The sequence below is a fragment of the Sturnus vulgaris genome, chromosome 3 (genome assembly GCF_052056855.1).
Source record: "Sturnus vulgaris isolate bStuVul1 chromosome 3, bStuVul1.hap1, whole genome shotgun sequence".
NCBI lineage: Eukaryota > Metazoa > Chordata > Aves > Passeriformes > Sturnidae > Sturnus > Sturnus vulgaris.
In genome coordinates, this window is record NC_142245.1 from 70,250,244 (window position 1) to 70,273,062 (window position 22,819).

A 22,819-nucleotide genomic window follows, 5' to 3' on the forward strand; every position below is an offset into this window, starting at 1 on the left:
ATGAACCTTGCCTGTGAAAAGTCAAGAGTTAAATTCAGTTAACATTTCAAAGGCAGGATTCTTGGCCTTCTGCCACTGCTACAGCTTTCTGCCATAGCAACTCGTCTCCAGATAGCAATAGCATGATTCACTAGTAGCAGGAGGTGATTGTTGAATTTGAATATTTGTGTTTGTAGATCAACTCTGAGCCATGCATTTGCAATCTCGGTGATTTGTGTCCCTCTTACTGTGGTCTCCAGCCGCCTTTCTGGTTTGGTGGAATGCTGTGCAGAGGGCTGCTGGGCTCTTCATGCCTGTGATTAGATGTGTAATAGATTATTGATTGCTTTGTCTTGTAAGGTACTAAATCAAGTCTTTTGTATTGAACTGTTTACAGAGGCTGTTGTTTACCTCTATACATTTGCAGCCGCTGGTTAAAACCAAGACTTGAAGTCTGACACAAATATAATGTGTCAGTAATGTTCCGTGTAATTGAAGAGAAACCTTTGTTTTCACCCTTTTCTCAAACTGTAATCTGGGACAGTTAAAAATTATCTACCTCTCATACTGAGAATTGGCGGGAGGGGGCCAAAGGAACACTAAAGTGCATAGAAGAAACAAAATCTGCTTGGTGGCAAACAACTAGGGAGGTGCTGAATTGGTCACTCGGGGGTTTTATCAAACGATAAAACAGTAACAATGCAGCTATCATGGACAAACCAAAAACAAATCAGTAAATGGAAGAGAACAAGGACTGAAGAAGCAAAAATTAAAAAGAGACATAATTCTGGTGTGTTGTTTTTTGCTGTTGTTTTTTTAGTGGTGTGATATGAGCAGTAACCATTACATACTGCATAGTATTAAGGGATTATGTTATCTTCCAGTAAATTGGGATTTTGAAAGCAGGAGGCATATTGAAAGACCTTTAATTGATAAAATTGTTATTTCTGCGTGTTACACAGGAGTGCACTCCTCAGCATTTAGGTGGACACTGATACACCATTGCCTGTCTGATGGATGCACAGACAACGTTCCCCAAAAGGTGCCCTGGGATCCGAGTGTGCCAACAGGTACCTGCAGTCCCCAAGGCATTGCACAGACTCTTCAGGATAATGGGACCGTCTTGGCTTGGATGCAGCTGGCACCCCTGAAGCACATCCCCACGGGATTTACCTGGAGGCTGTGCGCCTTTGTCTGCTGGCAGGATGAAGATGGGAACAGACTCTGCCATATCTCAGTGGCGTATCTCATATCCAGCCCGTGGATCCCCATGCAGAGGGGGTTCAGGACGTGGTGCTTGGCAGGCGGGTGCAGCTCGCAGCAGAGCACTCACAGCAGTGCAGGGTTAGGCAGCAGCCAGAGCCCGAAACCCGGCATTGCCACAAACCACAGCGGATCCAGGAGGAGACGCGGAGCCAGCAGGCTCTGCCGCACAGGGCTGCATCAGCAAAAGATCTGACAGAAATTCGACTCGAGCTCCATCAAGTGTCCGCTTTGTCTCCTCAGCCACAGGCCAGAATTAGTTTTACTCTCCCCGTTTCTCTTTTGCAAGTGGGGACATTAAAGACCAGGAGAGGAATCACAGCCGGAGACCAGGGGCAGCAACAAGTGATCTCCCATTTTGGAGCCTCTGCCTATTGTCCTCTCTCCTTTCCCCTCCTGACTACTCTTCACACTAGAACCATTCTCTGGGGTGGTAGTCTGCCCATGGGAGACTTTTCACGCACTTTTTGTGGCTGCAGCTGGGAGACGTCCCTGATTCCCAAACTGCTTTTTGAGTGCATCACCAGCCCTCGGCAGATGCGAGTTCCCTCCATCTCCCTTCCCTCGTTCAGCCCTAATGAGCTGGGTCGGGTTTAAGTGTATAAAAAGCAGGTTCCTGGCAACTCGGGGACTCGCTTTTTGCCAGCATGCGTGCAGGGAGCGCTCCCATGAGAGAGTGACTTGGCTGTCAGTTCTGAGGGTTTAATGAATGCCTGGCAGCACACGGCCAGCCAGCTCTGGAGGAGAAGGCAGGGGATGGGATCTCATCCCCATCCCAGCTGCTGCTAGAAGAGGACACATGGACAAACCTCAGGAAATGGGCACCGGGGTACAGAACAGATACAGCGAGGCTTTCCCCCCTGCTAGTTCCTGTGCCTGGAGAATGGGTTCTGCCTCATTAGTCATCGCTCATGTTCCTCAGCTGCCAGCAGCCTTTGACAGCAGCATCAGTAACAGCCTCTAAAGAAAATTGCATCCATCCCATTTCTTCTAAATTCTTATTGTTACCATATTTGCAGGCTCTGAGCAATTGCTCTAGCTACCTTCCTTTTGGCAACTGGAAGTGTCTGGGTACAGACCAGAGAAGTCATCAAGCATGTCTCACCAAACGGGGCTGCGTATTCCCCTTCTTACGTTTCTTTATCTGATGGTTCGATGGCTTCACTTTCAAACACAAGACAGCTGAGTGCCCCCTACAGACAGGTCGTTTTCATTTCCCACCTCCCCCATTTCAATGCCTTTAATGTCAGTGTTCTTTATTGAAAAACTTGTGATATTTTCACACAGTTTCTCAGCAGTATCACTCCAATAAAGCTGAAAAAATACCTCCCTTTCATGAGATCTTCCATTGTGTTTTAGCCACTTCTACTCCTCTGCAAGGCATTTCCTTCACCAGAGTTTTAAAATCTCAGAGCAGGTCTCTTTCTCAACCCACCCCAGTGCCTCCTGGAGCAAGATCCATGCTCAGTGTCATATTATCACAGCTTGATTTTGCACTTAAGTATCAGCCAGAAATAACTCCAGAAACTGCCTGAGACTTCTAACCTTGTGAGAAAGCAGCTCACAGCCCGAGTCTTGGCATGCTGGTGTAGTTTAGAAATTCCCCTTCATGCCAAGCAAATGCTGGAGGCTGGATTTTTCCCAGTTGCATTTTGGCAAAGCCAAAAGCAGCTTGTAAGGATCACCAGCAGGACACACAGCCCCATGCAGGGATGTAGGAGGCCATCAAGCAGCCTGGTCAAGGGGCTGTCCCCCACCATTGCACCCCAGATTAAGGATGACTCTTGTGGGTTTTAAAAGCACAGAGAAGTTAGCAATGCTCCCAAACAGGACAGGTGCTCCCCACAAGCCAGCATCCTTTGCTGGTCAGTAGGAATCCTGACGGTAATTCAGCTGTGGTTAATTAGAAGAAAACATTAGGATAACTCCTTTGCTTCTGCATACTTTGTTCTCTGCACGATACCTGGGCACCAGCACCTGCCAGGGGAAGTTTCAGTGCCAATGATTATCTTTGGATGAATCAGAGTAGAAAGAGCAATTCAGTCCCTGTTCCCACAGCAGAGAGAGCCCAGCTCTGGGAGCAGCCAAATATATGGGAGCTTCCCAGATAGCTCCTGCAACTCTCTGTAGATTTCTCTGATGGAGGTCTAAAGTCACATGGAAAAGTTACCACCCTAAATCACAGAAATTTTAAGGCCGGGCTTTGATGCCTCCTTGGGTTTTGAAGTTTTCCACTGACTTTCCACCTCTGCAGCTTGCAAAATCCCAGGATGTGAGCTTCTCCTGAAGAACCTGCAAGTAAGGGTACAGCCAGCCCTATCCCCATAGAAGCCACAATGCTGACTTCACATCCCTTGAAACCAGAAGGCATTTTTCAGAAGATGTGTACTGAAGCTCTACCCCAGCAGTGGCCACTGTGGCCTCTGCCACAAGGCCTGAGAAGATGCCACAAGGGCAAGGTGAAGGGGCTCTCATGGCTGCAGCCCCACATGCCCATCACCCCTCATTCAGACTTCACAATTCCTGCTTGGAGCTCCCTGCTGTCAGCCACATCAGCTCCCAGCGTTGGCCAGTCAGTGACACCCGTGAGAAGTGTTTAGCAGAGTCTGCTGGCAAAATATCATCCCCTCTCAACACACATGGGAGCAATTACTTCTTCAGGTTTTAAGTCTGTTTTTAGTAGTCTTCATATTCTCCATAAATTTCATTAGCTGGATTTATATGGTCACTAAATTGCACGATACAGTATTATAGGCACAGCAGGAAATTATTTGCTGTTCTGGTGAAAATGAGTATTTCCTAGTTTTGTCAGTGCAGGGAATTACATTATCAGGGAAATAATAACCAGCTGAACTGAAAGAGGGTTTGATTCATGGTAATTACTGATTATATGCAGATTACTTTATGGCTTTAATTCTTTGGTCTCCCACTGTTTGCTTGCTAAACCTCTCAAAAAAAAAAAAAAAAGGCAGTGAGCATATGAGAGTCTTGTTTGTAAGGCAAATTACAGAATCTAATTTGTTGATTACATGAAAGGAAGCAGAGCTCTGCACAGACCAGGACAGTGGTGGGAAGGAGCCAGCAGAGAGCTGTGCTTGCATCCATCCTCAGATGCAGCCACTTCTGTGCTGCTCTTCAGCACCCAGCTCACGTTCCCGAGATTGCCACCCTGACCTGTGCTTAGGGCTGGTTTTACTGGGGCAACAGCAGGCCTGAAGGTGTCTTTCACCCCTGTTCATCAGGTGGAGATGAGAGGATTAATCAATTCATTTGTGCTCAATATGTGCCTAAAAACATTTCTTCCAATTCAGTGTAACAATCAGGCCCTTGCAAACCTTCAGTTTTAACTAGCACTATGTTTTAAGGCATCAGAAGCTGGTTAGCAAACTGCTGCTTTTGACAACAAAGCTATCCAAAAATAGAGCAGAGCATCACCACTGCTTCTCAGACACTTCTGCCTTTCCAAAACAGCTTTTCTCTTACTTCCTACAGCAAGCCTTCAGCGGACTTGCAATCCCCAGGGATGAAACTAGCCTTTTGATCTCACATATTATTCTTAGCATTGCTGGAGCAAAATTTCAGACCATGTTCTCTCTGCAATGGAGAGATGGGGAGCGAGATCCTGCTCCTGCTGCCTCTGGCTGCCTCCCTGACTGGGAAGCTTCTTCTGTCCCACGGTGCCCAGGGCAGTGTGCTGATTGCATACTGCATTTATTCTCAAAATACATAGCTACATCCTTTTAAGTAAAAAGCAAGTGCTGGATTTTGCATCAAAAATATCACCCTGTGTCAGAGCAGGCTCAGGAGCATGGCTGGGTGCTCTGTAGTGCCTGGGTGCGTTTGTCTGCAGCCACTTCAGCACATGTGCCAGCTGGGAAAGCACATGCTTTCAGCTGCCAGCACTTCATCTAATAGATAAAAGGGAGACAGAGGGAAAGCTCTGTAATTGCCAGCCCAAAAGACAGTACTCTGTGTCAGGCATGCCTGCCTGCACCTCTGGGGGTGTCAGTGCCGAGGAGCAGGGGTGAGTAGCACCTGTTGAATCCGTCAGGATTGGCTGGCACTTGCAGCCTGTGTGAGCTCTGGCCTCATCACGACTCGGTGCAGGGCCAAATCTAGGCTCTGGGATGAAGGATTGGCACCACCAACATCCCTCTGGGAGCCTTCAGAAAAGCACCCTGTCCTCTTGGTCAGTACCAGCCATGATGGCTCCCCTGGCCCAAATACAGGGCAATAGGGTTCCTTCATAGAATAATAGAACAAGAGTGGTTAGGGTTGAAAGGAACCTTAGAGATCATCTAGTTCCAACCCTCTGTCATGGGCAGGAACACCTTGACCAGATTGCTCAAGGTCCCATCCAACCTGACCTTGGACACTGCCAGGGATGAGGCATCCACAGTTCCTCTGGGCAACCTCTTCCAGTGCCTCACCTCCCTCACAGTGGAAAATTTCTTCCTTATATCTAGTCTACCCTTTCACTTTAAAGTCTTTAAAGCCTTTTAACCTTTGTCCTAAATCCACATTACCACTGTCCCCGAGTCTATATTATCCCCCTCACTAGTAAAGAGTTCCTTTCTGAATGCAGAAGTGTATCCTTGGCTGTTCCAAAGTGCTTCAGCAGATGAAACATCCTGACTCTGTGCCCTGCACGCTGCAATGCAGAAACCCACCGAAGGGACAGTGTCTTCAGAAGTGGTTCTCATTCCTGCCATAATGCCTACGAGTGTGTTTCAACCTTTCTGTTTTGGGCAGCTGGATCCACCAGTAGAATTTAATCTGCCTGTGCAGGATGGCCACCCTTTGGAATGCTTAAATTTCCATTCTCCCTTTTCAGGTCAAATGCCTTTAGAAGCTACATGCCCCTTTATGCTGACCAGTAAGAGCTATTCATCACCACATTTGCCCTCTCATTTCTCTTATTTCAGTGCAAGAATAATAATTAAATGGTAATTACAATGAAAAAAATACTATTTAAAGTGAAATATTTTCCTTTTGGCTGTTTGCTATGGAAAGGCTGCTTTTCCCTCTGCTGTTTCACTAGCACCCACGATCAGATAACGTCTGAAGAACCACTACAAATTAGGATGCAGCTGACGTTTCCCTTTTTGTGCTGTTTGTGCCTGGAGACGGTGTGTGCGGTTTTGCTTTATCGCCGAGCTAAGCCCCCGGGGCTTAGCACAAACAACTTCAGGCCGTGCCGAAAATCTCCTGGATGTCGGCGTTTCACGGGCACCCAAAAAAGCCCCGGATTCCCGCCGGGAGGAGCGGGCTGCGGGGATGCGCATCGGGAGGTGGCAGCATTTCACCGCTGCGCCGAGCCCTGCCCGGGGGGACAGCAGCCCCTTGCCCAGCCACGTGCTCTGCTCCAGAGAAAACGGCAGGTTTGAATCCTTTTGTCGTATTTTCCAACTATGCCATATTTTCCATCTGCTGCGTGTTGCTTTTATAGCTCTCCCCTTTTATCTCTTTTTGCTTTCCTTCTCAACCCCCCCCCCCCCCCCTTTCCTTCTTTATTTCTTTATTCTAAGAGAGGCAGCAAAAAGGCAGCAAACCACCTGCAGCACCCGGAGCAACATCCCAGAGTCCTGAGCTTTGCCTGTCACTCCAGTCCCAGCGAGAAGGGGCATCAAAGCAAAGCCCTCCCAGGTGTGACACTCACCAGGTGACACTCACCCGTGTCACCATAGGAAGCAGCATGACCATGCTCAAGGGCATGGGGATTGTGGTAGGGATCTCCCCAGCCTCCTGCTCACCGGGGTAAAAGTCCTGCAGGAGCCCTGGGAGAGCCCCCAGAGTGATTGAGAAATCCTTCTCCTCTGGTGGCCTCGGAGGAGAGATGGCACTGCTGCCGCTCTGGGAGCAGCTGTGCACCACGAGGGACACAAGCCCAGGGGACTCCCCTGAGGAGGGACCTGCAGTGGGCTCAGCACATCAACCAGACCCACACCCGCTCCAGAGGGTGGAGGCAGGGGTTACAGCCCCACCATCCTGGTCTCCTCAAGCAGTAGGAAGGCCATAAACCACAGGAAAACAGTAAAAACATCTGGGCTGGTTCCTGCAGCAAGAGCTTTGCAACACCTCCCTTTAGAGCAGGCAGCCCGATGCAGGAGCAATGCCTCTCTGCTCCTCCCTGATGCAGAGCTATTGCTCCTCTGGGTGGTTTTCAACCAGCCCATGTCCTATCAGCTGCACAAAGTGCTCCTAAACCCCAAAGCATTTCCTTGCTCTCGATGTGCCAGGTTTGGGCTCCTGCAGACCGCAGATCAATTCCAAGGAAGTTTGAGAGCTCTCTTTAAAAAAAGCACCCAGATGACTTTGGATAAACCCTGAGTTCTCTTTTCCAAAGAATCCACAGTGCTTCAGAGCCTAGGTGGTCTCTTGGAAGTGTGTGTATCATTTCTGCCAATGGGACACAGCTGGTTCCAGAATATATCCCTTTGTTTGCAGAAAGTTCCTGCAACACCTTCCTTTACAGCAGGCAGCCCAATGCAGGAGCATCCCTGGGCTGCAGCAATCCTCTCCCAGTGCACATCCAGATCTGGGGAGGAGCAACCTGCACAGAGTGACTCTTTCCACCGCTGGGAAGAAGAGAAGGAAGGCAAGGACGACACTAAGACCTCTGTGTCTCATGTTCACAGCACAAGTCCTGACCTCCATCCAAGGAAAGCTGCTCATCCGTGGAGAATGGCTCACAGAGGTGCTTCTCCATGTGGAGCCAGCAGAACAAGCGTTTCACAAAAGAAATCAGTCAATGTGTATAAATTCAGAGCCTGCTGCCTCACAAGAGCACCCATGTGTGTGGGGGGGGTGGTTTGTGCCTGTCCTGCTCCTTTCAGTGACCCTGGACAAGTGGAGCAGGGCTGAGCTGTGGCTTGAGCCAGTGCAGCTTCAGCCAAAGGGCCAGACTACTCAAAATAAATTTGGCTGGCAAGGCAAACAACCCCTGAGCCACTTTAAATGAAGTAACTGACCCCCGAGGTTTTTGTGCAAACAGTGGAGCTGCACCTTTATTAGTGACCAGATATTGAGGTATCAGTGTCCGTGATTTTGGCAGCTTGTTCAAGAGATTTTCCTTTTACAGGCCACAATAAATGAGGCCAATGATGATGGCTAAACTATTAGTTTTCTTTTGGCTAGTTATCTGCAGATTAGAGATTTCCTATTGCTGATGACTGCACCTATTGCTGTGTCAGATACCTTCCTTACAGGAAGGTTTTTTAATTGAACAGAAAGAAAATGCTGTAATGTCTCCCCTTCTCCTTAAGGCAAAACCGACACGAAGAACCAACTATAATACAATATTGACTCTTATTGCAGTCACATGGCTATACTAAATGTCTGTATTAACCTGATGTTCACACAAAAGTAAATGCTCTGAGAGGATATCAAGAAGGGTAATATTTTATTCAGCAGTGGATCCCACATGTCTCCTGTGTGTTTTGCTACAACCATTTTAAAGGTGGTTACCAGCAGCCCTGGGTGTGTTCAGCGGAGAGAATAGAGAGACAGAGTGTTCCAGGTGTGCACTGCCAAAAACGAAAGACCAATGGTTAGTGAACTTGCTCTGTAACACAGATTTTAAAAGCCATATGGGTTTTCAGGCACCTATTACTTATGGTAGTGAATAAGTAGATTTCTGCACAGGGTGACCCTACAGCTTTATGGATGTTGGACAGTATCTGGACTCTGATCCTTATTCTGTCCTGTCAACATCCCTGAGTGAGTCCAGAAAATTGAATTCTTGTCTTTTTTTTTTTTAATCTAACCAAGTTTGACTAATTCAAACTCAGCAGCATGATTGCCGGAACGGATTTCTTCCTCCAGGTTTTATACAAGGTTCTTGGTAGAAAGTTACTGTAATTTAGATAAATGTCTGCTGCTGTCACCAAGCCTATACCTTTGACAAAGGCAGCTATTGATTTTGTCTGATGTGATCTGTCCCATATGAACACATGCAGCTTCTCACTTGTCAGCTTATCTGCTATATTATTACTTATTGATTCCCTTATTTGCTTTTATTTACCAGCTGTAGAAGTTGGTGAAGTTGTTTGGCAATTATGAGGACTGACTTTCAAGAAGACACTTTGCTTTACTCCAGCTTTCTCAGCAAAGCCTGGCCAAAGTCTGTCAGAGGGATGGCATTATTTTCTGCTATTTTCCATAGGTTCCTTGAACGTCCTGAGCAGGATAGAAACTGGGTGATCTCTTAAGGACCTTCCTATCCTGACCTTTCTGTCAAAGCCATTAGGTCTGTCCTCTGAGGTTGCAGCCATTGGCCTGTGCACATATGCACCTGCACACTTACCTTAGTTCTGCTGTAAGACACCACTAAGTCTGTCAGCTACCATTAATTATAATTGTCTGTGTCCTAATGACATGGACCAGAATTTAACCCCGTTTGTTTACCTACATTGTTATAACTTATTTTAGTCTCTAGAATGCTACAGGGTGCATACTACAGACATGAGTGTCTCAAGGAGATTTTCTTCCACCCCCTGGTATTTTGGGCAGCACCAACCCCTGCTCACTGGGGGTCTCCAGCAAGCAGTCTCTCTCACCATAAAAATGAGAAGGGCTCAGGTCTGGGGCTGGCAGTCTGGTATTAGAAGCTTGCAGTGATTCAGTAACCCTGCCCTCACATCGTTTATAGGTAACCTGGAACAAAGAACATTTCCATAGAAAACACTTTACCTGAGACACTTTTCCTAGACTGTTATTTTTTTGGCATCAGTTTCCAAACTCAGCTTTAGCTAAGAGGAAAGATGATTTAATCTGTAATATTTTTTCATGGTATCTCAATGAAATAGGATGCTTTGACTGGTACCTGCAGGTATAGGTGTCCTGAGACTCCAGGCATTTCTCTTTAAATCCTGGAGGTCAGCTGGGAGCAGTAATTAAAGGAAGTGTACCAAAACACCTCCTGTGCTGAGGGATGATTTGTAGCACTCTCTCCTGGCAATGGGCTTGCATAAAAAGAAGTCCAATGAAAGAAAAGCTGATTTTAAAAGATGTATATATACACATGCACAGGCAAGCTCAGAGTTGCTTAATTCAATGCTTGATTGAGAAGATGCTGACACTCTGAAGGAAATGTTTTGGGGGGAAAGCCTGCCATATTTCTTCATAATCATTTCTGGTTCCGTGGGCTCCATTCTGCTGTCTAGACATTGTATGAATTGGAAAGTAATCACAAAGTCTAGACTGAAGAGAAGGCAGAGAACTGTGGCATTTGTAGCACCTGACTGCCTGCTACTCAAACTGCAAATTAAAGAAGCACACGTGGCTCCAACAGTGACAAACTAAAATAACTGAGGTAGAGACCACACAAGTTTACTCAGCCTGTCCCTCTCTCTGGAGACAGAATCATTCTCTCCGTGCTGCTTCTGATGGATCTTTGCACCTCACTTTGAGAGGTTTCCATAACCTCCCTACACAGATTGTTCCAGTGCTCCTTTGTTTCTGGCACTTTTCCACTGTCGAGTCTGACTCTTCCTTGCTGCTGTTTAAGCTCATCATTCTACAAACCATGGATTTTAGTTGCACAAGATTTCTTCTCTCTTTTACAGCAGCTTTCACATACTGGAGGAGTTCCCCTGATCCCTCACAAATGGTGAGGAGAAGCTGTTGACCAAGCTCAGCTCATGATACTCCTCCTTGTGTTTGCTACATGGCTGTTCACTCCCCATCTGGATTTCCACTGCTCATTTCCCACTGGCTTGCTGTACTTGCCTCTAAAAAAATGTCTTTTGTTGGTTTTTTTTCAGAATTGCTTTCAGATTTGATAAGATCATGTTGAATACCAAGTCAATCCTCTGGGGTAACTGCAGCCCTTCCCTGATGTCTGACAGCTGCCCACTGAGTAAGTATTGTCCCTGCTCCATCACCCAAGTCATTTATGAGAAAATTGAATCACACTTGGGGTGAGAGAGACACCTGTGACTCAGTGCATCCTCTCTCTCTGGCAGCACACCCCCAGTGAGCACTCTCGGGGGGCTTCACACAGCAATTTCGGCCAAATGAAGCTCTCCTCCCTTGTGGAGAGGTTACCTTTTGTAACCTTTTGAGAGGTTACACACAAGAAGAGGGGGCTGTGTCAGGCTTTCTTCCTTCACTGTAGCTGTGAAAGATATTTTCACAAAGCAGCTGTCTTATTTGTAGAAAGAAAAATAAACACAAACAAGGCACAGACGAGCAATAATAAGGCTCCCAGGCTCTGCAGATTCCTCAGTCATGCTGCCTCTATCAGCTTCAGGTAACACCTTAGCAATTAAAACCAGAAACAATAACATAAACCATAGAGAGTTTCGCTCTCTCTACAAAGAAACATTTTCAAAAGTTGGGTGATGGCATAACGAAACTTGCAGAAAGACAACAACTCAGTGATGGATGAGGTGTGCAAGCAGCTCTTGGGAAGCACAGCTCGATGGGAAGCCGAGCACCAGCTCTCGTCTCGCCTGTGCTGGGGTGAAGCGGGGCTATGGACCTGGCTCACCACAGCACAGCGAGCACAGCACAGCCAATCGATAGCCCCAGGAGCTGGAACAGCCGAGAAATTGTTGCTATGGATTTATATAGGGTTATACATTTTAAAGGGAGGCCACCTGAGAGTAATCTTAAGAAGCAGGAACAGCCTCTGTGTGGAAGCAAAGAGAGGTGATACCAGGACAGACAAAGTTATAAACATCATATTAAGGCATTTGGGAATGGAGAGAAAGGCAAGATGATGTAAAAGCTGCCTTAGGTTGTTTAAAAGATATTTTTACTGCCTGTGGATGATATGTTCAAGGACATAAATGTGTATTTCTCAGTCTCAGTTTGAGATTAAAAATGCCTGCTAACTCCAGACCATGACTGGAGCTTCTCTGAGAGGCAGCAGAGTGGGGAGGAAGGTTTCCAAGCAGCCCAGCACCACCACCTGCCCCAGACTTGGGGCTTGTGTGACCCAGCTAGGAGAGAAAAGACACCCTCGTCCCTGAGGGAGTCACAGAGGGTCTTGTGGTGGAGCTGGCAGCTGTAGATCCCCTGAGTTTGGCTGCTCTCCCCATCTTGCCTGTTTTGATCCCTCCCCTCTGTTTCCTGCTCTCAGGGGTAGCCAGGCTTGTGTGTCCAGATCAAATGGGAGCCACCAGCAGAAGCCAGATGAGGCACCTGCTGCAGAGTGAGAGTGTTCACCTCCACCAAAGGGTCTGATTGACCTCTCTGATATGTGTAAAAGCAGCTGTGGGGTGCTTTTAGGCCAATTTGAGTGTGCCTGCATAGTGGCTGGGCTCTGTCAGTGGAACTACATTGTTACACCCACATTTACCTGTTATGGTCCTACCCTGGTACAAAAAAAATGAACCACAGGGCATTACCCTGCCTATTGCACCCCAAAGACAGGTCTTGAAGATGTCCTTCAGGAAGCCCAATGGCATGACAGGCCCTTCAGAATTATCCTGGCCATAAAACAGCACATAGTGGTGAGGCAGTCTAAGCCTTCAGTGCTTACTCTGAAGCCTTTAGGAGTGTAATACACTGGCTGTTCTGAAAAATGCCATTCCTGCTGTGTCTTTTCACCTCTGGTGCTAGGTGACTTTCAAAAAGCAGGGAATAAAGTCCACCAGTCACTTAGAGGTGCTTCTAAGGAGCACTGTGAGACAAGTGAGTCGCAGCTCTGATAGATGCAGTCATTTTTGCTTGCCTCTCTGCTAGACTGGCCCACAGATCTTCATTATTTATGATTTCCCCAGATGCAGCAAGAGCAAAAGCAGCAAAGAAGTAACACTGTTTCCCTTGGAGCAGTCTGAGGGAGAGAACTCGTAGAAAGAAAGATAAAATCCACCCAACTCCTCACATGTGAAAGCCCTCTGAGGGGAGCAGCAGAAATGCCATCTGAAAAGAAAAGGAAGTGCAGACATGTTTGGGGAAGGGCAGCTCATGCCAAGAGCAGGAATCATGCCATTGTCACAGCACCTTCAGGGAGAGAGAAGGAAAGACCACCTTTGGGGAAGAAAGAGACGTGAAGGGAGTGTCAGGGGAAGAAGACAGATAAATAGGAATAACAGAAGCATATGGATGTTCCCAAAATGGGAAGAGAAGGCAGACATCCTATCTGTGTATTGTAAGCAGATAGCTTTTTCCAGGAGGAAAAAGACTTTTCTGTTGTTCTTTGGTAGCTCTCAGGCAATTTCACTGCTACCTCATCTTCCCATATCATCATTTTCTGCCCTGCAGAAAAGGAGGAGGATTACAAAGCACAGGTTTCCACACAGGCATCCAGCTTTCACCTATAACTGCACAGAGCAGTATCAAACACCTTCCAGGCCTTGCACTGTCCAGTGGTGTGCTGTACCCATGAGAAGTGGGGAGCCCCCTCAGCACCGAGTGCTACCAACACACTCCTTGGTTTGTGGCAGGGATAAAATGGGGAGGAGGTGTCAGGGGGCTCGTGCCCTGCTCAGCACGGCTGAAGCACTGGGGAATCACTGGAGAGGAGGGAACAGCCACAAAGTTTGTCAGAGAAATGGGCTGGGCAAATGGTTGGGCAGTAAACCTGTTCTGCTGTCTGCATTAGAGAGAAGATGAACTGGCATTGCCAGGTCAAGTATCAGACATATCCAATGTGTTTCTGTCTGCTCAGGTAAAGTAACAAGTGCTCATTTCAGATGAAGCATGAAGGATGGGAGGGTATTATTGGGATGCTTTTATGGATCTGACCAATACAATGATCTCTACGGTTAGGCAAAAGATCCTAGTTTTAATAACAATGAAGGCAGAGACAGAGCCTATTCTAACTTCTAAAAATGTCTTATGAAAGATGAAAATGTTCTGGTTGACACAGCCAGAGCCGCATGCTGCTAACGTAGCCGTGATTTCAGCAGACAAGACAGCAGCAGGGTATTTACCTCAGCATGGCTGGGAGAGTCCTGGGGCTCTGCAATCTTTATTTCCCACAAACACCTCACGTGGAACTAACGCTGTGACAGCAGATACAGCAAAGTGTTCTAATCTTCCCAATTCCATTCAAAATAAAAAGAATGCAATTAGCTGTTCTTGTTCATGAATAGGCAGTATCTGATTACTCTTAGAGCTCACTGTTCCAGTGTTACAAGCGAGACCTTACACAATGGGCTGCTCTGCAAATTCCTGTCTCCCACGTGATGGCCTTTGGCTGCCACGAGAAGCTGAGAGCCCTGGGATGAAGGAGTCCATCTTCAGCCACGTCCAAGTAAGGGAGCCACTCAAAGTCTTGGGCTTATGCTCGGTGCACAGATCACACTCCATTCCCAAACTCTCCCTGCAAAAAGTTTTCTGAGGCATTTATTTCAGCAGCGTAATTCAATACAATCTATTCTTTCCTTTGAGACATTTGTAGAACAGCAAGAACAGAAAGAGGGAAGCCTTAAATTATTTGTCTCTCATTTTCCTTATTTGCCCCTGCAAAATGAAGTTTAAAACAAAATACATTCCTGCTTGGGAAAATCAGGTAAACTCTTAAGGAAAACCAGCTTCCCACTTACCAACAAAAATTGGCCACAGTATCAAAAGTCAGACTGATATTGGAAGGCAGCATGATCCCCGTATTAACTGACACATTTATTTTCCATCAAAACAGATTTCTTTTGACAGCATCATAATATTACCTAGATGTACTTCTTTCTATAAAAAGCAGCAACAACTAGAAGTGACAAATTATATCTGCCTGCAGGTATACAATCACATTATCTCTCTGTGATGCAAAGATGCTGATTAAAAAAATATAATTCAGTCATTCAAAGAGTGTCATAGATCTAATTACATTTCATAGGAAACGAAACCTTTATTTAGACAATCTACCTCTTGTAGTATATTTCTAGAACCACTCCTTCTGCTTTGGTTTTAAATATAATTATGAATATGCATAACATCTTCTTGGTGGTGATAAAATGAGCAGTGATCCACACAAAGTGTGTCTTATCTCAAGAAGGACAGAAGGTTCAAGTTCAATTTTCAAAACTCTTTTTCCATTCTTTCCTAAAAAATCTCAGTCTTTCAATTAAGCTGCAAAATGAAACAACTGCACAGCAAGCAGGTTGCTTGGAGAAAATCTGTGAAAAAACAACATTGTTTTAAAGCAGCCAGGAGCTAGACAGCGAGTAGCATGAAAAAAAAAGAACCAAAACTTTAAAATGTTCACCCAGTTCAGAATTTCTTTCCTTCCCCAACAGTCAATTTGCCTCCTCCTGACCCCATCCATCTTCTGTGCCTGAAGCATAGCAAGCAGTTTATCCCTGCTGGAGAAGCAAGTGTTCCCAACAGTGCTGATCAACCTCCATTGCATAAAAACACCCCCATCTGCGTGTCCTGGGCTCAGCCCCTTTCCCTGCTGGAGTGAATTAAGTGTGTGGAAATGTTGGACAGCTCAGAGACAGAAAAGCTGGATAATTCTTATCCTATGTGATATTCCTGTGCTTTCCTTCCTAGCAAACGAGGCCATGTGGAAAACACCATGTGTACAGACACCTCATTCCCCACCAAGTGTAGTGGGAAGAGGCAACTTCCAGGCTGCTGGTGTTTCTTGGGCAAAGCACTCTGTGGACGAGCTGCTGCCTGGCTGTAAGGGCACAGAGGATAAAGGCACAGGGCAGCTGATTGATTCAGGACTTGCATGTCCACTCAGCAACCCACACTGCCGAAAGCCCCACCTTTAGGAGTACGGGTGCTTAAATCCTTTTCCTAATTATTTTCTTAAGCATCTTATTATTTAAAGTGCTGACATGTCCTTAAAAATGTGCTATTGTATGGCTATGACTCCACTCAGGTGGAGAGAGAGCCTGTGCCACAGAGGAAGGTGCAAGGGACAGTGCAAAGATGTTCTACTCCAGCACCTTGTGTCAGGGGCACAGAACACCAGCAGGGGATGGAAAAGGTGTTGTTTTGTAGGTGACTGCCAAGTCTGGGTTTGCAGTTAGAAGTTTAATTGTGTTCAAAGGCAGGACAAAAGTTGAATGTGGACTCCCTTTGCTGGATGAATGGTAGTTTGGGCAGCTCGAGAGATCTGCCTGCACTTGCAGTTTTCAGCTCAGGAGGTCTAGGATTGAGGATAACTCAATGCTGCAGTAAAGAAATATTTTTTGTCTCTTGTCTTGTGTGTGGCCCCAGACCACTGCTGGAAGGGAACACCACAGCCAGCTGATGAATTCGAGCTACCTGCTGGAGAAGCTGTTCCTATGCCATGAGTCATACTGTGAAGCACTGCACCTTTTCCCTAAGCAGATACAGTCACATTCATCTTTTCTTTTGCTCTTTCTCTCCCACCACTTGTATTGTGATGACAACAAAGTAAATTCATTTTATAAAAAGGGTGAGAATCTGCTGGAAAACGCCCTTCACTGTGAAGCTTTGCTGCAACACGTGGAGCCTTCACAGAGACCTGACCATTGTTTCACCTCTCGCTGCCTTCTGTCACTTCTTTGCAGCAGGCAGAGCTGACACGAGCAGACCTGCCTCCGCTGCCACCTCTGCTGTCAGCACTGAGTCAGCGCTCGCCCTTCTCCAGCTGCCCCAGTAGCAGCTGGGATATTTCCAGGACACTGGAGTTACTGCCCTCAATAAATGGAACTGCCACTGGGGGAATGCTGTCCCTGGGAGAGCCTTCTGTAGTCAGAGGAAAGAGCTTAAGCATCAAGAGGGCAGGGAAAGGTATAGTGGTTTTCTACCCAGGGGAGTTTTGTGAGGCACTCCTGAGCAAAATGCAGCAGTCCGGGAGCTGCTTTCTGTGAGCTTTCAAGGGAGGAGCTCGCTCAAGGAGGATCAGGTGATGGGGAGACACCTCACAACACAGATTGTCCCCCAAACAAGCAAACCCAGCAAGGCTTAAGGTGAGATCCAGATGTGCTCATCCTCCATGCAGAGCTGAATCTCACCTGCTTGGTCGCTCTTTCCAAGTCACACATCTCATAAAGCAGTAAGAAGGAGAAAACATTTTTGTTTATTTCCCTTTATATTTCTTTTTCTTTTAATAATGACTGCTACAACAGTTAGCTGAAATGCTGCAATATCAGAAATTATTTTTACCTCGTTATAAAAATGTATCCTTTTTAAAGGGAGAGAGGCAGAATGGAGATTAGAGGTTCTAGTGCTTTGTCGGGTGTTACTTAGTACCTGTGGATCATTACATTGATAAAAATATGTACAGACTCACTTTTCAGGTTTAAAAGTGTTTTGTCCTTTTGTTTGCTTAGCTAAATAAAGAGGTTTTGTTTGACCTGTGATTTTGAATCCAGCTGGCTTTTTAATATACGGTGACTCATACAAAGCAGCCTGCAGAGTCAGTCTCTTTTCCACTGTTTTACTGCTGATTTGGGCAGAAACCCCACAGAAAATCAAGCAGTGTGTGGGGCTTTCAGCCCTGACTGGCTCCCAACCAGGTCTTCCTCACCAGAGCTCTTCTCTTCATTCTGTAATTGCTCCTGCTGAAACAAGGGAGCTCATCACAGTGAGAAGTACTTTAAGCAAGCCAAATAACTGGGATTTGGTCTTGCAAGGCATTGCAAGTCCTGTAAGATTTTCAAGGTTGGTAATGAGCCATTAGTTTCTAATGAAGATTGGAGCTGAGGCTTGTCTCAAAATGGTAACTTTTTTGTAACGAGATACTGCTATTATCTTGGCTGAAGTGCAATAGTGCATCACTGGTTTCAGTGGGAACAGGCTGGGAGCTCTTTAGACCAAGTCTGTCATTATTTTACCTAGATCAGAAAAAGCCAAAGATTTTTTAAGAGTGGTAAAGCAGGAAATCTCATTTCCATTTCCAGAAAAGATTACAAAGAATACACCACAACCAAACATTGGACCTGATCCTTGCACCTCACTCAATGTGTGTCTTCTCTCCCTATAGACTGCAGCATTGACATGAGAACATAAAAACCATTGAGCCCATGGGCCTGCAGGGACAAGGAAATAGTAATGGCAATTGCCATTGCAGTCCTGGTCTCTATGCAGGCAAAGTTGCCCATGGCTTTTTGGAAATAGAAGATCAGACAGAAGATCAGTCCCCCTTGAGCAGATATGCTGTTGTTCCCTGGGCTGGCTTCCCATTGGGGCTATGGGGGAGTCACAGTCCTACCCTGCCCAGTGACTGGAAATAGGGCTCCAGGAATTTTTATCTCCCCAAATAATTTCATGATTAAGGTGGAAATGCCATCACTGATAATAGGATGAGTCTGTGGGTCCAGATACTGTAAATGTAGCACCATTTTCTCAAATGTAGCACCATTTTTTCAAATGTCTACTGTTTCAAGAAAAAACTCAGAAAGGAAAATACAGGTGTCATGCTATACACAACTCCTGGACTTCTTCCATCATCTAACATGAGATGTTATTTGGGAAGAGAAGAGATCAGGTAGCCTCCTTTATGTTATTCCACTCAGGTGTTCCTGCAGATCTGAATTAATTTTGAAAATTAAAGCTGTATTTTACTGCAAGTGGGTTAATGTCAACTCCACTGTCAGGGCTAACCAAAACCTATCAAAATGCTCCCTCCTCTTTTACCTTGGTTCTTCCTAGAAATTATGAGTCAGCATATCTTTCTGAATGTGGCATATAGAAAAACCCTTGCATCTGCATTGTCTCAGGAAAATGAATGGCTAAGCTTGCTGTTACCCAAATTTTCTTCCTGTAAGAGAAGAATGCTTGGGGAAACACTTTGAAAGTATCACATTTTTAACAGGAGGGATCCAGCTTTATTTTTTTTACATACAGTGAATCATTGGGGAAAGTGATAATTGAAAATGTGACCACATAACAGAAAAAAAGGAACAAAGTCTCATTTAAAGCAACACGGACTAAAATTGGAAGAGTAACTCACCTAAATCCTTTACACTCCTCAATTGAGTGGTTTATTACTGAAGTGGGATTCTATTCAGTGAAGTTCTTTGTCTAATTTTTATACAGAATGTCACTGTGCAAAGAATTAATGGTGAAAATCCTCCCATGTCCAGGGTTAAAGGAGGGAGGCTGCATTAGAAGCGATCTATGGCAGAATCTGCCCCTCCAAGGATTAAAAGTCAGGATGAGAAGTTTCTCCTAGGGGTTTTAGAGCCAATGCTGGTATTCAGAGCTTGTACAAGGCTCCCAGAAGCTGCTCAGGTCCTACACAACATCTCACACCTGGGTGAAGGGTCAGTGCCAGGGTATGAGGATCTGCTCTCAGCAACCCTCTCCCGTGGTTTTGTTGCAGTCAACACAGGAATGATAAAGATTTATGAGGCTGAAGCCTAGCAGATGGCATGTTTTCTAGCTTTAACAGAAGGCTTTGCCACATTTCACCTCTCTGAGGCACTCACTGGTCTTTTCCCTCAGCACTTGAGGGTTGTCACAGCACTTTTGGCTGAGTCTCTGCAGGGTGAGGTCAGAGCACGGTGAGGATGCTCCAGCCAGCAGTTTGGTTCCTGGCTTTGCAAGGGGAAGGGAGCTTGAGCACACTGTATGCCACCCAGCCATAGGGCTAGAGGGAAAGGCCTCTTTTATTTGCTGGCTTAGACATAGCATATAAGATGTAGGCTTAAAAAGGGGGTAATTTTTTTTTTTTTACCAGCAACTTAATTTATGCAGTATTTTGACCTATAATAAAATCTAGTTTAAAATATATTTGTTAACACCTGTGCAACAGTTTCTTCATGAGCCGCATGCCTGAAGGTAGTCATCAATTACAATGTCAGATTTGTGATTATCAGAATTGATAAAAATAGTGGAACTAGGAGTCTGGAATATCGATTTTTCTTTTGAATTAAATACCTTTGTATTATCAGTGAAATGATGCTGCGTTTCATAATACTTGCACATAATACAGTATTACTGATTCACAGCCTCTCCTCGTGAACCCAACTGCTCCAGCAGGCAGAAGTTTGATCCATTGCCCAGTCATAAACTGGGAATAGCACTAGTCCAAACTTTTTATATGGTACCATGCATATAAAAGTAATCTGTTTCAGCCCTTAAATACAAACAGAAATGGTAGTGATAAACCTTAACATAACCAAGATATAAGTGTAGCATAACTATAAATAAATGAACAGCAGCACTGCTTCTGAAATCTGCTGCACGTGCTATTGTTCTGAATAGATCAGTCACTGGTGGATTTGAACCTGAGGGAAGGAGTGTTCCAAACTCCAAACAACATTGACCTCCGATGGACACTAAGACATGGGATTGTCAGAAGACTGTATCCTGCTCTGAGACAGGCAGACAGCAAAGATGCACTTAAGTGATTTTTCTACAGAATGCAGTCCTGAAACAAGGAGGCAGAGAAACAATCCAGATTCCCCTCAGAGTTGCAGATGATAAGGAAAGTCCACATATTGTGGCATTTTACAGGCTTTTAGGAAAGAATACTGTGCTTTTTTTCCCCCTATTCCTGTTTTCGCTTTTAGCATTAGAATAAAAAAAAGAGCCCAGCTTAGAGAATGCTTCTACCCACAGTCTGATAATTTTTAAATGAGTCATTATTGTAAAGGGCTAATTTATAACTTGAAAATTAAAGCTACTGGGAACCTGGTGAATAACTGTAACAAGCAGCCTATTTGACCAGGCTATCTGTTTCTTTGGTTGTTGGAGGGAAAAAAGAAAAAAAAAAAAAAGTTTGTCCTCTTCATTACTCTTTGCCAGACTAAAGAAGAGAACAAACAAACAAGCAGGAAGGTGCCTTTCTTGGTCCAGTATTTCATCTCCATAGTGAATGATGATCTCTTTAGGCAGAATTACATGGGGAGCCTTCAAAAGTAAACAAAGGGACTCTGCTTAACTGGAAAATTTGCCAACTCTCCTCTTTCTAAATGCATCTAAACACACAAAACACACAAGGTTATATTATATTTTATATATTTTTATTTGTATACAAAATGTTATAATTTATCAATGTTGTGCAGCAAAGTATAGATAGACACATACATCACATACATACATCCCCAAGCCCTTCCCTCCCCCAACACACACACTTAGAAATACGACACGAACACAACTTTCTTTCTCTCTGCCCTTCAGAAAGGCAACACTGTTTTGGCAGGTCAGCAGCTAGAAATAAGGTGCTATAATTAAGCAGTACCGGAATGTCTTCACTTTACAAATGCGATGTGCAAATTTATATACAACCACATTGTTATTTTTTTTTCAGGGAACCCGAAACTCCATACCCCGAACCATTCTCCGAGATACAAATATGTATAAAGTGCTAATACTTAAGCATGTTTCCAATGACTTCACGACGTAGTTTGAAGTTTAGAACAGGCACTGTAATAGTTCACTGGGTAGATTGTCACTGGGTGCAGTTTGACAGAGAAAAGTCACTCAGACATCGCTGGGGGACCGGGAGCGAAAGGACACTTTAGCCTGAAAGCAGCCACAGAAGAGCACCCACATGGACCTCTGGATTTCCTGGTTTCTGTAAGCATAAATGATGGGGTTGATCATGGAGTTGTAGGTAGCAGGTAGGAGCGTGGCGTATGTGTACACAGAAGGGTAGTCAGGATCCCCCACCACACAGTAGATGGCAAAAGGCAGCCAGCTGGCTCCGAATGTCCCAAGGATGATAGCCAGGGTAGAGACTCCTTTTTTGGTGGTGACATAGTGCGAAGCAGTCAGAAAGTGCTGCTGGAGAGCTATCTGGTGGGCATGCCTGCAGACGATCTTGCAGATCTCGATGTAGAGATGGAGCATGATGAGGAAAATGAGAAAGAAAGAGGCAGACAGCAGCGTCACGTTACTCTTGGTCAAGGGTCTGACGACGCTGCAGGAGGTGCGGTCGTGGAGGCAGTTCCAGCCCAGGACGGGCAGCAGCCCCAGGCAGAGCGAGACCCCCCAGGCACCCGCCAGCATGGTGTGAATGCAGAGCACCGTCCTCTCCGAGTAGTAGGTGAGGGCATTGTAGAGGGAGAGGTAGCGATCGACCGTGATGGCCAGCAGGCTACTCACGGAGGCGGCGAAGGAGGCGACGAGGAAGCCCACCGTCAGCAGGCTGACCGTCTCCGAGCGGATCACGTACTGGAACACGAAGTTGAGGATGAGGCCGAGGCCGGCCAGGAGGTCAGCCGTGGCCAGGCTGCCCACCAGCACGAACATGGGGGTGCGCAGGGCGGGCGAGTAGCAGATGATGGCAACCACCAGGGCGTTCTCGCAGGCGATGGCGGTGCCGGACACGCAGAGCATCACATCCCATGGGTTGAGGGCGGCGGGCGCGGGGGGCCGCGACGAAAGCTCCAGCGAGGCGTTGCCGCCGCCGGCCGGGAGCCGCGGGGCCGCCGCTCCGCTCTCGTTCAGGGCTGCCGCTGCCTCCATCGCCGCCCGGGCGGCCGGGGCTGTGCGGGGACCGCGGCGGCGCGGCTTGGGCAGATGGGGCGGCGATGGGACGGCGGTGGAGCGGCGGTGGGGAGGCGATGGGACGGCGATGGGACGGCGATGGGGCGGCGGTGGGGCGCGCATGCCGGGCGGCGGCACCGCGCCCGCCCTGTCTGTGGTGCTGAAGCCGCAGAAGTTTCCCGCCGGCCCGGCCGCCCCCGCGCCCCGCCCCGCGCACACGTCAGGGGCGGGCCGGGCCCGGCAGGGCAGCGGGGTGGGCACCGGGGCT

The 22,819-nt window shown here is 46.5% G+C and overlaps 2 protein-coding genes across 2 annotated transcripts; one reads left to right on the forward strand and one right to left on the reverse strand.

Moving 5' to 3' along the window:
• Positions 1 to 5,222: 5,222 nt before the first annotated feature.
• Positions 5,223 to 17,474, forward strand: LOC148224401 (uncharacterized). Its single transcript, XM_088162773.1, has 4 exons — positions 5,223 to 5,266; positions 6,369 to 6,623; positions 11,007 to 11,101; positions 16,363 to 17,474. The coding sequence occupies exons 1-4, from the start codon at positions 5,223 to 5,225 to the stop codon at positions 16,437 to 16,439; spliced, it is 471 nt and encodes a 156-aa protein (XP_088018899.1). The 3' UTR covers positions 16,440 to 17,474.
• A 3,587-nt stretch (positions 17,475 to 21,061) lies between these two features.
• GPR6 (G protein-coupled receptor 6) lies at positions 21,062 to 22,530 on the reverse strand. The gene has a single exon (XM_014879256.2). It carries the CDS (start codon positions 22,528 to 22,530, stop codon positions 21,544 to 21,546), a length of 987 nt encoding a protein of 328 aa, XP_014734742.1. The 3' UTR covers positions 21,062 to 21,543.
• Between the last annotated feature and the right edge of the window lie 289 nt (positions 22,531 to 22,819).

Excerpts from the sequence above, each read along its gene's own strand:
- LOC148224401 (XM_088162773.1), top strand. The coding sequence starts at position 5,223 with ATGCCTGCCTGCACCTCTGGGGGTGTCAGTGCCGAGGAGCAGGG. Across the intron at positions 5,267-6,368 it reads GTCAGTGCCGAGGAGCAGGG|ACGGTGTGTGCGGTTTTGCT; the intron begins GTGAGTAGCACC and ends TTGTGCCTGGAG. Across the intron at positions 11,102-16,362 it reads GTCTGACAGCTGCCCACTGA|ACCACTGCTGGAAGGGAACA; the intron begins GTAAGTATTGTC and ends GTGTGGCCCCAG.
- GPR6 (XM_014879256.2), bottom strand. The coding sequence starts at position 22,530 with ATGGAGGCAGCGGCAGCCCTGAACGAGAGCGGAGCGGCGGCCCCGCGG.